We start from the raw sequence: 11691 nt of genomic DNA, 5'->3' as shown, positions 1-11691 counted from the left end.
AGGACCTGGCTGAGCTGGTTGAACTGCTCCAGTGCCTGCCGGCACCAGCACTGTTGCTTGTCACTGCCACATCCTGCACACAAAGGGCTCTGCAAAAGTCGGTAGTACCTGCGGCGGGCATACCGGCTGTCAAGCTCACCCTCTAGTTCCGGGTCTGTGCCCCCTTCTCCTTTTCTCTTGCTCTGCATATAGACTCTCAGGAAACGACCATAGAGGCGCTGGACCATCTCCTGGAATGTCCTAGGGGTGGAAAAAAACAGGACTCCCCGCAACATAGTATGAACTTTCTCCCGAAGCCCCTGAGCTCCAGCACCCATCAGCAAGCCCAGACGAGTCCATTTCTCTAGGAGTTCTAGGCTATGCAGATAGGGATCCAAGCGGCTTTCCAGCAGACCGAACGCATCCAGGAGCAGCCCAAGGCACTGGGGCTCATCGATAGAGTTTTCGCGAAGGGCGATGGCATTCCAGAACTCCGTGGCAATATTGCCTTGAAGGTCGTTCTGCAGCACTTCTATGAACCACTCCTCCAGGACAGAGTGCAGACCGTGGCCCCTCAGAACCTCCACCGCTGCACGAAGCTCTTCCTCCTTCGGTGGGACTGCACCGCTGGTCCGGGAAGATGCCTGGAGCACGGAAAATCGTGAGCAGAGGGGCGGAATAGGGGCAAAAGGAGAGGAGGGGCGTGAAAAAACCAGCAACCGAAAGGCTGCCAGGGAACCAAACAAATCAGGTAGGTGAGGAGGGAGGCAAGCCCACTACAGGCAGAGCACGGAGCTCTGAGGCCCCAAGGGTAGACTCCCTAAAGTATGCAAAGTCGCGGGAACTCTGCACAGGCCCGACAACCTTTCCCCGGCCTCACCAGCCCCAGCGCGGCCGGCGGCACCAGACCGGTGCTCACAGTATTCCAGGCAACCAAGAGCTCCTGTCCAGGCCTAGAGTCGCAGTCATCGGCGGTGACTATTGTCGCCGCCGCCGCCGCCGCCGCCGCCGCCGCCACACCCTCAGCCTCCATCACTGTCCACAAAACAGACCCGCCCAGTATAGCGCACGTTGATGACGCAACGCGGGCCTGTGGCGCAGCCGTGACGTTACCCGTCCACGCGCTGTGGAGGCAGTGCGCAGGCGCGGGCTTGGCGGCGGTTGAGGCTTCCGGACGCGGTGCGGACCATGACCCAACAGGGCGCGGCGCTGCAGAACTACAACAACGAGTTGGTCAAGTGTGAGCGTCGGGCGCTGAAGGCCGCGGGCCGGGGGCCGGGGGCCGGCCGACCCACTTGGGAGGCTGCGTGGACACGCCTCACGAGCCCCGCTCTGCGGCCTGCCCCTCTGTCGTGTTGGTCGGGGTCCGAAGCTCACGAGCCCCAACCTACAGCTCTGTCTTCCCGCCCACCCTAGGCATCGAGGAGTTGTGTCAGAAGCGAGAGGAGCTGTGCCGGCAGATCCAGCAAGAGGAGGACGAAAAGCAGCGGCTACAGAATGAGGTGAGGCAGCTCACGGAGAAGTTGGCCCGCGTCAACGAGAACCTGGCGCGCAAGATCGCCTCTCGCAACGAGTTTGACCGGACCATCGCAGAGACAGAGGCTGCCTACCTCAAGGTGGGGCTCTCAGATGTGCGTTGTCATTGCCTCACTACCATCTGAGGCTAGGTAGGGCCCATTGTGGTTCAGAGGCTGTAGGCGGGACAGTGGGCAGTCTGTGGGTTCCAAGAGAGTGAGCAGTGGTGTATTGGACAGAGTACACGGTGTGGGCCTGAACTAACTCAGCCTAGCTTTGCGGGGTGGAAGAACTTTGGGACAGGTGCAAGAGAGAGGATGATTTTACCACCCCCACCATCCTCCATAACACAGTGGCTACAGCACAGATGGCCAGATTGAGATTCCCATCCTCCAATATTAGAGACTGAGGCAATAGGACCTTCCTACCAGAGAAATAACATCCTTTTATTTCTCTGGCCCCAGATCCTGGAGAGCTCTCAGACTCTGCTTAGTGTACTCAAAAGAGAAGCTGGGAACCTGACTAAAGCCACAGCTTCAGACCAGAAGAGTAGTGGAGGCAAGGACAGCTGACCCAGTGCCTATCTCAGCCGTGGCCTATGGCTGCTCAGTCCCCAACATGTCTGTCTTAAAGCATCTTTGTTCTTCGTGGCCTCAGATGTCTTTTATCTCTGGTGCCCAGAGGGGCAATTTCTGACCTCCACCTGTCTTGGGTGACAAGAAAAGCCCTAGGACAGTCCAATGGAAAAGGTGTTCCCAGCTCTGTACTCAGATGTGCTGTGGGGACCCTGAGCTCCTGGTCAGCTCCACGAGGGGCCTCTCTCTGAAGCTCCTGTATCCCTGTGGGCTACCAGGAATGTCCTGGTCCTAGTCCGAGTGCTGTCTCCTCAGCCACTAGGGCCCCAGGCCAGGCATGTTGAAGAAAGAATCTTCACTCCAGAACTGAAACCGTAGGGCCCATCCCCATGGCCTCTGGTGTTTCAATAAAGGTTGTTTTGCAAGATCTGTGTCTGCCAGCTACCATGTATCCTTTTGGTAAGAAGACCTGCAGTTTTTCCCTGACTATCTTGTCTTCAAAACACAGAGCTGAAAGTACTCACCTCACAGGTCAGCCCTAGCCCTTTAACTCCCCTTGCAAAGCTGCTGATCTTTCCCCCAAGTCCAGAACACAAACCACTTTTCTGTGAGGGGCTTTGCTGTACTATGGTGCTCAATACAGAACCTGGCTCAGAGACAGAGACAGGGACAGTTCCATCCCTCGGTACAAAGTTCTATTTGGTCCAATATGAAACTGCTGCTGCTGCTAGGACCCATATCTCAACCATATATGTTGCTTACTTCCTATTTCCATGTGCCCTATGACCCAGCCCTTTGCTGGGTCACAGCTTCTGGGGCAAGTTTGGAAGTATTTGTTGACCAAGAAGATCCAGAGAACCTCTGTAGTAGTTTACACCTATCATCCCTTCGTTGAGGAAGGAGGGTTACCTTAAGATCAAGGCCATTCAAGTCTGCATAGTAAATAGTAAACTGTAAACCAGCTTGGGACACAGTGTGAAACCGTTTCTTAAACAAAGTACCTATAGAACTGGGTTTTTATTCTCAGAGAGAAACATATATCAACACTCTGCTTAATCCTTGTCAAGCAATATATTTGCTCTTGGGTGACAAGAAAAGAAGACACATGTAGGGCTGGTGAGATGGCTCAGCAGGTAAGAGCACTGACTACTCTTCCGAAGGTCATGAGTTCAAATCCCAACAACCACATGGTGGCTCACAACCACCCGTCATGAGATCTGATGCCCTCTTCTGATGTGTCTAAAGACAGCTACAGTGTACTTATGTATAATAATAAATAAAATTAAAAAAAAAAGACACATGTAGTGTGCCTACAGATGGCCCTATCTCTACACTGGCTGCCTAGGCCTCTGAGAACAGTTTCCAGGCAGGCAGGTCTGCATCTCCCTAGACTTTTGGGAACTCTCTGTTGCTATAGCCTTGTTACAGGCTTATAGGTTGGGAGGTATCTAAATCAAAGAAAAGATCTCCAAATTTCCATTTAGCCCCATTCCTGTGTGATACACAACTAGCTACTTTACTGGGCTCCTGGCCCTGTGTGGAATCCTGTCAATTATAGCATTTACCTTTCTCCCATCTGGCAGCTAGGCCCCTGGGTCATTGAGTTGCAGAGCCCAGAAATTAGGTCCACTTCCACAGTACTAGCTCTGAGGGAGAAAGTAGCAGGCTTGCAGTGGGAAGAGAACAAAAGCATGAGCCAGACCAGCAAGAGCTCAAAGTGTGACAATACCAGACTGGGGTCACTTTTTGCTTTTTTGCAGACAGGTACCAAGTTAGGCCTGCACCTTGTTCTCAGACTGAGGGCTGTGTAAAGAAGGCAAAAAGCAGCCTTGTTACAGTGCTGTTTATTGAATCCAATATCGGGAGAAAAAAAAAAACACCACCCTGCCATCTTTCATGAAGAGTAGCTGAGTTCCAGCATAGTAGACTCCTAGGCTGAGGGCAGGAGCTTGGATTTCGGCAAAGCACAAATAGCTAGGGCAGCCTCTCACTCCTGACAGTGGCCACTCCTCAGAAGAAGGATCTGAAATGTCCCACAGCACCCTGAGACAAGATCTGGTCAGGCCGCCACCTCACCACAGATGAGACAGTGTGGACAGATGTCCCCCTGTCCCACAGGCAGTTCCCACCTGTTCTTCCTTGGCGTGAGATTCAGATCTGGCCCTGAAGGCAGAAGGAGGTAACAGAGAGGAGGCAGGGAGAGCCAGGTGAGGTGGAAGGGGCACAGAATAGTCAGGGCTCTTGGGTATTGACTGGCTTCTAGGACCACCACACCTGGGGCTAAGTCTTGGCCATCCTGACAGTTGCGGGGGTCAGAAATAGAGGGCTGGCTCGCTTCGGAAGTCCGAGAGATCATCCTGACTGGCAGGTGTGAGCTGAGAGAGAATAGAATATAGCCACTAAGGCTTATCCAAGTTTCACCCCTTCCCCAAGCCAATCAGCCTCCTTTGGTGGTCTGGGTGTTCACCCAGCACCCTCCACCTGGCTTACCATGACCTCCTTTGGTGGGAGTTCCACCTCAGTTGGAGTCTGCACCAGTGTCTGCTCCTGCCACTTGCTGAAGGCCATGGAATGCTTTGGAGTGTAGCTGGACAGACCTGTGAACCAAAGACAATAGGCATGGTTACCTGCAAGTGTGGTCCAGATTCCACTCCCAGGCTGCCCATTCCAATGGGTGTGATTACCTGAGCTGCTCTCAGGTCCCACACTGCTTACAAATGTGGCCCGGGGCAAGAAAACTGTGAAGGGTTTCTCTGAGTCAGGCCCCACTTCCTCTTCACCATCCTCCTCTCCTTCCTCCTCCTCCTCTTCCTCCTCCACCTCCGCCTCTTCCTGTGCCAGAGAGCTCTCAGAAGGGTACTCAAATGTTGTATGCAGGCTCTTGTCGTTGAAGGAGATCTTCATCTAGGATTAAGAGCCATGTCAGCAGGGGCCCTACCACCCAGCAGAGGTGCTAAACAGAGAGAAGACCCTTCTACTAAGAGTTATAGGTTCCACCGTGTGGTGGTGGCCCACGCCTTTAATCCCAGCACTCGGGAGGCAGAGGCAGGCAGATTTCTGAGTTCAAGGCCAGCCTGGTCTATACAGAGAAATCCTGTCTCAAAAAACAAAAAACAAACAAACAAAAAAAAAACCAAGCAAGCAAAAAAAAAGTTATAGGTTCTACCTATCCCACCCTCTACCTGCAGCAGCTCCTAAAGCTAATTTCATATTCTGGGAGCCAACCATCACTGTCAGGGGCCTGCTTGAGAGGCTAACAGCCATCAGTTGGGTTGCTGGTGCTATGCACCACCTATTTTTCAGGCTAGTGGGGAGTCCCACTTTTTATAGAGTCTAAGGTACCAGCAATACTATCAGTGATTCCCAACTCCTACCCTACTGTGCGCCTCACTGGCTCCACAATTTCATAAACAAATTCTCCCTTCTCTCCCAGTGGCTTGGTTCTAAGGAATAGAAAGCTGTGGGCACCCTCTGTCATGACCCTCCTTTCAGCTACCTGGGCTGGGAGCCCCACTTCCACAATCAGTGACTGCTGAGGCTCCCTAGTCCTCTCAGCTGAGCTCAGCCCTAGTGGGTTAGTAATGAACATGAGCACTTGCCTGCAGCAGATGGGGCAGTCTTGCTGGGCTCGAAATATTAAACTCCTAGGCACAGGACACCAACAGCCAGCTCAGGTTCCCCCTCTTCCCCTGGAAGGAGCCAGAGGCCCAACAGGATGGAAGACTAGCCTGGCAGGAGGGTTGAGCCTGTCCTGAGGCAGCAAAGTGACCCTGGCACAGGCCACAGAATGGACCAAAAAACCCACACAAGCAGGACACCTAAACTATGAACCAGCATCCTGCCTCCTGTCCCACATGACTATTAATACCCCTGAGCCCTCTACCCATTGGAAGATAACCTGCCCAGGACCAGGGGAAAAACCCCAGGAATTGGAGCTCCTCACTTCTCAACCTACTCAGAGACATATATTCTCCCAGGCCTTCCCTACTTTGGCCATTTGCACACATTAACAGGCAAATAGGGAGACACCCCGCAGATCAGGCAAAACAGAGATGTTCACTCCTGTCATAGGAAGACATGCTGTACCCTGCTTTGGTCTCAAGGCCTATCTAGTCCTTGAAGACTAGATCCCATTAGGAGACAAGTTAGGTGGAAGCTGAGGGTTGATGTCACCTGGCCTTCCTGACTAGCCTTCTGAGATAAGCACCCTAGGAGGAGCCCAGGATAGTATAGGGCCTAACATACCTGGAGCCTTCTATACCAAAGTGGGCCCTGGATGGAGCCCTTGAGGCCCATTCCCTTACTACTTAGAATAGAAGACCAGCTGCCAAGGCCCAGCTAGATTAGCACACCCTCATTAGTCTGCATAGTTCCCAGCAGGGAGGTTGAGGGGGTAGACACATGTGGGTACTGTGCTTGGCACGGCCTGGCCAGGCTGGGGGTGGGGAAGCAGCTCATAAGCCTGTCTGTCTTAGCTGGGGCCCAGGCCCTCCCAGTAACTATTTCCCTTGTCTCCTCTGGCAGACCAGTATTCATAGGTCTCCTTCCCCTTTCCAGGAGAGGTTAGTGGGTCACAACGTAACTCAGGCAGGGGTGGAGCCACCAGAGTATGTGGGGAAGGTCCAGACAGGGATTGCCACTGTACATATCTGGTCACCAGTATCTGGGGGACTTTACCCAGCACACCTAATATGGCAGGCAGGTGATGGAACCTCTGGGCTTTCACAGGGCCCTGGGTGGCAGAACCTTCCAGCTTTTACAGGGCCCTTTTGTTCTCCCTTAACCTGCCCTACCCATACACACCCAGCTTGGGTTACCAAAAGGTGTCCACCCTGGGACTCAAAGCAGGGAAACTGCTCAACTGGCCCAGCTGGAGGTCATGTTTAGCCAAACCCTGCCCCCAATCCCTTGCACACAGCCTGGCTCCCATCCTCCATTTGGCCTCCAGCCAAAGTTCCCAAGGGTAACAGGACAATAGATCAGAGCTACCCAACTGTGATAACCACAGCCGCTACACCCCCCACCCACCCAGGGCACACCCTGTACCAGTGAGGTTTCAAGAATAAGGGTCCAGTCTCTCTCTCTCCAGGGTTCTGTACTCCAGAAAGACCATCTAGGTCACCCATGAGAAGAGTTGGGAGTGAGAGACTGAATCAAAAGGAAAGCAGGTGAGAGGACATTCAGGGCAGCTTCAACTAGGAGAAGCAGGTGCAGACTGGAGGAAGATGATGGTGCTGTTAAGAGCCAAGAGGACAGGCCCACCTTCAAAAGGGAGCCAGGCTGAGGCATAATTAGGTCACGCAAGTGAGGGTGGAGGGCTGGGCCCTGAGGACACTAACATACTAGGGTGTGGCACAGGAACAGGAGGCAGGAAAGAGGAAGTAGCAGCTAGACAGGTGGGAGCCACTGGTTCTTCCAATTAGGGAGGGAAAGGTGAAAGGACACCCCTCTTACCAAGAAAACTGTGGGGGCTGGGAGGCTGCAACATCCTACCTCAGGGCAGAGGGCCTCAGCAGAGCCTCTTTCTCCCAATAGATGACCTAAACGGAAATGTATCTGCCAGGCTGTCTCTCAGAGACACTGGCCATCAGAGGACCCTAACTACCCAGAGCAGGGCTGAGTCCCTCTGAAGTCATATACCCTCTGCCAAACTGCCAGCCCAGTGAAGAGCAATCCCTCAGTCATACTCTAGAGAACCACCAGCATTGCCTTCCGGTCATCTAGCCACGGTGGGGAGGTCCTCTGAGACCACCTACTCCCACAGGGCAATCACTTGGGCTTCAGGAGAAGGACCTGGGGTTTCCTGGGGGCTGAAGGCAAGAGAAACGTCAGCTAAGGACAAGTACATGAGGGCCTCACCTGCACACTGCTCTGAAGGTCGGGCAGCTCTGTGCCCTGCCCCCTCCCACTGGCATTCTGTGTCTTGCTGGGCAGGGCAGCTGGTGCATGCATAGGCAGGACAGCACAATCAGCAGGTTGTGCTGCTACAGAAAGCCCTGCCCAGGCCACTTGGCCATAATAAGCATCATCCATCTGGACCCCCAACTCCCTCCGTCTGGCCCAGCCAGCCAGGCTGCTGGCCAGGGTCCTATTCCAGACCCCTGCTAGCCTTTAGGCCTTGCCCTGCTTTAATGTTTGAGATCTACATGAACGACAGTACCTGGCAGCCCTGCCCTCTTGCTTTAACCCAGTCAAGAGTGATTCTCACACTTGTCTCTAGTCAGGGACATGAGAGCCAGGCTCTTAGGAGCAGCTTTTCAGTTTCAAGAAGCCCAGTATCCCAGTATAGGAGCAAGGCTCTAGAGATAGGCACTTGGTCTCAGCTCCGGTCCTATGAGTCCCCCAGCCTTTCATGAACCTCCCAAGCCTCAGCTTCCTCAGCATACAGGGATGCTTTCAGCACCTCCACTTCTTGGACAAGCATGGGGATGGCCACCTCATAGAGACATCAGGATCAAGAAGCAGGGAAAGATGGGGGAAGGACCTGGATCAATCTATCCAAGGACTCAGGGGAAAGAGTACAGGTGAGATTTGGAGAAACATGATTTCACATGGGGAAAAAAAAAGTGTTATAGCTCTGAGTCTCCTTCCTCACCAGAATCCCCACCAAAGTCACCATGACAGATGGAATTGACCAGAGATGATGGCAAGGCCACTGTGACAGGAAGCAAAACATAAGGGAAAATGAGTGAGGAGGTAAGATGGCACGGCTCAGGACACAAGCTCCCCCAAGGAAACTGAGGTGGAGGGCACAGTGTTAACCTGTGTGAACCTAAACTCTAGCTGTCGTAGCATAGACACTGCAGGTGCCATCTCAGCAGAAGGGAAAGGTGCACTTCCCATCTGAGCAGAAGGGAAAGGTGCACTTTCCTGTACCAGCTGACTAAGAGTCATGTGGGGTAGGTCTTGGAATTTGCCCCAGGGGACAAAACACAGACCCTGGAACAATCAGGAAGAATCTGAGGAATGATTTCCTTGTGCCCAGAGGGTTCCAAGCCATTGGCCAGAGCTAGCTAGGAAATATGGCTCACCCTGGTCATCTGAGCCACTAGGGGATTATTCTTGAGTTTCTCTGCCCAAGGCCCTCTTGATCATGTCTGGCATGAAGCCTGGGTGCTCAATCCATGCCTGCAGAAGGCAAAGGCCTCCTAAGCTCTGACTCCCGGACCTTCCAGGGTGCTGAGAACTCCCTCCAGCTAGCTTTTGGGCTGTGTGCCTAGACTGACCTCAAAGTGAGGAGGACCTGCAAAAGAATGACTGGCTTTCTTCCTTCCCATTTACATCCAGGCTCTGGATATCTGTCCAAGCTAAACGCCACAAGGATATGCCAGCTACCTCCAAATCAAAGGCCAGGCTATTTCCTGCAATTAGTTGGAACTACCCATTCCAAAGGGGATTCTGGAACTCTGCACTACCTGCCTACTTCTCCCAAATCTCTGAAGTAAACAGTAGGCTGACTAACCCCCGCCTGGGGCTGTCACAGTTCACAAAGGCCCTGGACCTGGTCCAAGCACAGAGTCCCATTGTCCTGTGATTTATGGAGAAGGCATCCATGCCAGCAGCCCTCTTCTTACCACTTACCTTTTTTCTCGAGGAGCCAGCCTTGATGAGGCAGGACTTCTGCAGGGCCAAGTAACCACCGATCACCTCGATCTCATGCACAGTGGGGTATCGTTTCTTTAGGGTATTCTCCAGGGTAGTGTGGGGTCCTGAGAGGCTATTAGCATCCTGTTCCTCTGCCCCTTGCTGGGCCTGACCATTGGTCTGACTTAAGTGTGGCTCCTGAAGGGTCCCTGGCTTCCTCTTGGGCACTACTATGAAAGTGTTGCTACTTCTGTTCAGGAGCTCTGAGGTGTGTCCAGGCCTGGCAGGGTGCAGGTGGTACGGGGAAGGCACACCAACTGCTGAGGACAGTTTGGCTTCTTGAAAGGCCTCCTCCTCTGAGTCTACTTCATCAATGAAGGTGACTGGAAGTCCTGGCCTTGCAGGTTCCTGGCCATTCTTGGCCAAGCCAGGAACCCCCAAGCCTTCAGCCGGCTCAGCCTCAGCAGTGGCTGGTAGAAATGGAGGTGGTGAGGCTGGCCTCTGCCACCTGTCAGACTTGTTTGTGTCAGAAATTGCTGGCCTGGGGCAGCCCCCCTTCCTAACTGCCCACTGCATCTCAGCAGCCAAAGAACTCTTCTCTAGGGCAGGTGCACCATCCACTGTAGACACCAGCTGGGATCCGAGCCCCTGGCTCTGAGATGCCCAGCCCACCTCCCCCTTTGGCTCCTCGAATTGCCTCCCCGCCAAAGGATAGTTCCCAGGGGCTTTGCGCTTGGGGATCAACACGAAGGAGTTTCGGGAGTTCACTCGGAGGTTGGCCAGGGCCCTGGCCTGAAGGTCCCCGATTGGGATAGTTTCCATGTCTGGCTTGGAAGACGGCCTTATTTCGAAGGAATCATTGGCGCTAGTGGCAGAGGAGACCCACTGGCGCTGACTGGGAGTGGCACTGGCTGGGCTGGGCGCCGGGAAGGCAGGGGGCCCAACTGGAGTGGCACTTGGGGTCCCAGGGCTTGGGGGAGGGTGGAGAGAGGGTTCCTTTGACTCCACCTTTGGCTTCCACTCGCCCGGTACAGGCGGAGAGCCTGACAACCCATTGGCAGGGCCAGCAGGGGATTCCTGAGTCATGGGTCCATTAGAAAGCGAGCGATTGACCGCACTGCGGGGCAGGCCCCGGGGGTGGACAGTGAAGGAGTTGCTGCCGGTCTTCTGTAGGAAGTCGCTGCGCCGGGCCCCGGGGCCGGCGGTGCCGTCGGGGTGCGCGGGCTCGCAACAGGCAGAGCGCTGACCCACGCGCTGGGCAACGGGGACAGGCGAAACAGGGGGTGCGGGCTGGCTGGGGAGCACCGGTGGGGCAGGAGCCAACGACCGATTGGTAGGAGCGCGCGTGGCAGCAGATGCAGACGCCACGGGAAGCTGCGGAAGCGCAGGGCGGAAGCGTTCTGGGCTCCCGCGGCGGCGGGGCGCAGTAGGCGAGTCGAACTTTTCCAGCAGGCGGCTGACACGGCCGGGCTGTGGCGCCTCGTACACCACTACCTCGGCAGCGCGGATGCCTGCAGCGGGAGGCACAGCGGGCGGGAAGCCTGGCGCTGACTCGATGATGAGGATGTTGTCGGCTCGAATGGTCCGCACGCCCGGCACGCGACAGTACAGCTCCAGCAGCTGCTGAGCCGGCCGCGTCCCGCGCCGCCGCTCCGATTCAAGTCGCATGAACGGGTTCTGGCTTAGCGGACCCAGACTCTCAGCCAGCACCAGCCGCTCGTTAGGCCCATCCGGCGCCGCTCCGGATCCAGGGCCTCCGCTCAGGGCGGCCAGTTTAGCTCGCCTTCTCTCAAGGATCTCCCGTTTCCAGGCGGGCATCACGGTTCGCGGCCCCGGGTCGAGCCGCCCCAGGCCGGCCATGCTGCGGACGCGCAGCAGCCGACAGGACTGCACGGCGACCGCGCGCCGTACAGATTCTCAGCTACTTGCCTCAATAACGCGCGGTGCCACGCCCCCCCTTGGTGGCTGCCAATTGGGCAAGCGCGCTCGGACCTAAGGGCAGAACTGCCTACCTATAGCAGAAGCAGACGGTCCAGTT

General features: G+C 55.0%; 3 protein-coding genes across 5 annotated transcripts in view; 1 reads left to right on the top strand and 2 right to left on the bottom strand.

Moving 5' to 3' along the window:
- Anapc2 (anaphase promoting complex subunit 2) overlaps positions 1–1057 on the bottom strand; it is a 12862-nt gene extending 11805 nt beyond the window's left edge. The window contains exons 1-2 of the mRNA XM_031369326.1: positions 860–1057; positions 1–623 (exon numbers count right to left, since the gene is read on the bottom strand). Of these exons, the coding sequence (XP_031225186.1) occupies positions 1–623; positions 860–1012 (776 nt within the window). The 5' untranslated portion in view covers positions 1013–1057. The remainder of the gene's footprint in view (positions 624–859) is intronic.
- A 25-nt stretch (positions 1058–1082) lies between these two features.
- Positions 1083–2496, top strand: Ssna1 (SS nuclear autoantigen 1). 2 transcript variants are annotated; one of them, XM_031369329.1, is made up of 3 exons: positions 1083–1219; positions 1396–1595; positions 1959–2496. In XM_031369329.1, exons 1-3 carry the CDS (start codon positions 1168–1170, stop codon positions 2064–2066), a joined length of 360 nt encoding a protein of 119 aa, XP_031225189.1. In that variant the 5' UTR covers positions 1083–1167; the 3' UTR covers positions 2067–2496. The 2 variants fall into 2 exon arrangements, with proteins under 2 accessions (XP_031225189.1, XP_031225191.1); XM_031369331.1 differs by having other exon boundaries at positions 1396–1646; positions 1959–2070.
- A 1399-nt stretch (positions 2497–3895) lies between these two features.
- Tprn (taperin) lies at positions 3896–11611 on the bottom strand. 2 transcript variants are annotated; one of them, XM_031369310.1, is made up of 5 exons: positions 9651–11581; positions 4754–4973; positions 4560–4666; positions 4344–4444; positions 3896–4232 (listed from the first exon to the last, which is right to left on the bottom strand). In XM_031369310.1, the coding sequence occupies exons 1-4, from the start codon at positions 11511–11513 to the stop codon at positions 4382–4384; spliced, it is 2253 nt and encodes a 750-aa protein (XP_031225170.1). In that variant the 5' UTR covers positions 11514–11581; the 3' UTR covers positions 3896–4232; positions 4344–4381. The 2 variants fall into 2 exon arrangements, with proteins under 2 accessions (XP_031225170.1, XP_031225169.1); XM_031369309.1 differs by having other exon boundaries at positions 3896–4444; positions 9651–11611.
- Between the last annotated feature and the right edge of the window lie 80 nt (positions 11612–11691).

The sequence above is a fragment of the Mastomys coucha genome, unplaced genomic scaffold (genome assembly GCF_008632895.1).
Source record: "Mastomys coucha isolate ucsf_1 unplaced genomic scaffold, UCSF_Mcou_1 pScaffold15, whole genome shotgun sequence".
In the NCBI taxonomy this organism is placed as follows: domain Eukaryota; kingdom Metazoa; phylum Chordata; class Mammalia; order Rodentia; family Muridae; genus Mastomys; species Mastomys coucha.
The sequence above is the reverse complement of the archived record's forward strand: the minus strand, read 5'-3'. Positions and strand labels throughout refer to the sequence as shown.

Excerpts from the sequence above, each read along its gene's own strand:
- Tprn (XM_031369309.1), bottom strand. The coding sequence starts at position 11,513 with ATGGCCGGCCTGGGGCGGCTCGACCCGGGGCCGCGAACCGTGATGCCC. Across the intron at positions 4,974-9,650 it reads CTGGCTCCTCGAGAAAAAAG|ATGAAGATCTCCTTCAACGA; the intron begins GTAAGTGGTAAG and ends TCTTAATCCTAG. Across the intron at positions 4,445-4,559 it reads TCCCACCAAAGGAGGTCATG|CTCACACCTGCCAGTCAGGA; the intron begins GTAAGCCAGGTG and ends ATTCTCTCTCAG.
- Ssna1 (XM_031369329.1), top strand. The coding sequence starts at position 1,168 with ATGACCCAACAGGGCGCGGCGCTGCAGAACTACAACAACGAGTTGGTC. Across the intron at positions 1,220-1,395 it reads CAACAACGAGTTGGTCAAGT|GCATCGAGGAGTTGTGTCAG; the intron begins GTGAGCGTCGGG and ends CGCCCACCCTAG. Across the intron at positions 1,596-1,958 it reads CAGAGGCTGCCTACCTCAAG|ATCCTGGAGAGCTCTCAGAC; the intron begins GTGGGGCTCTCA and ends CTCTGGCCCCAG.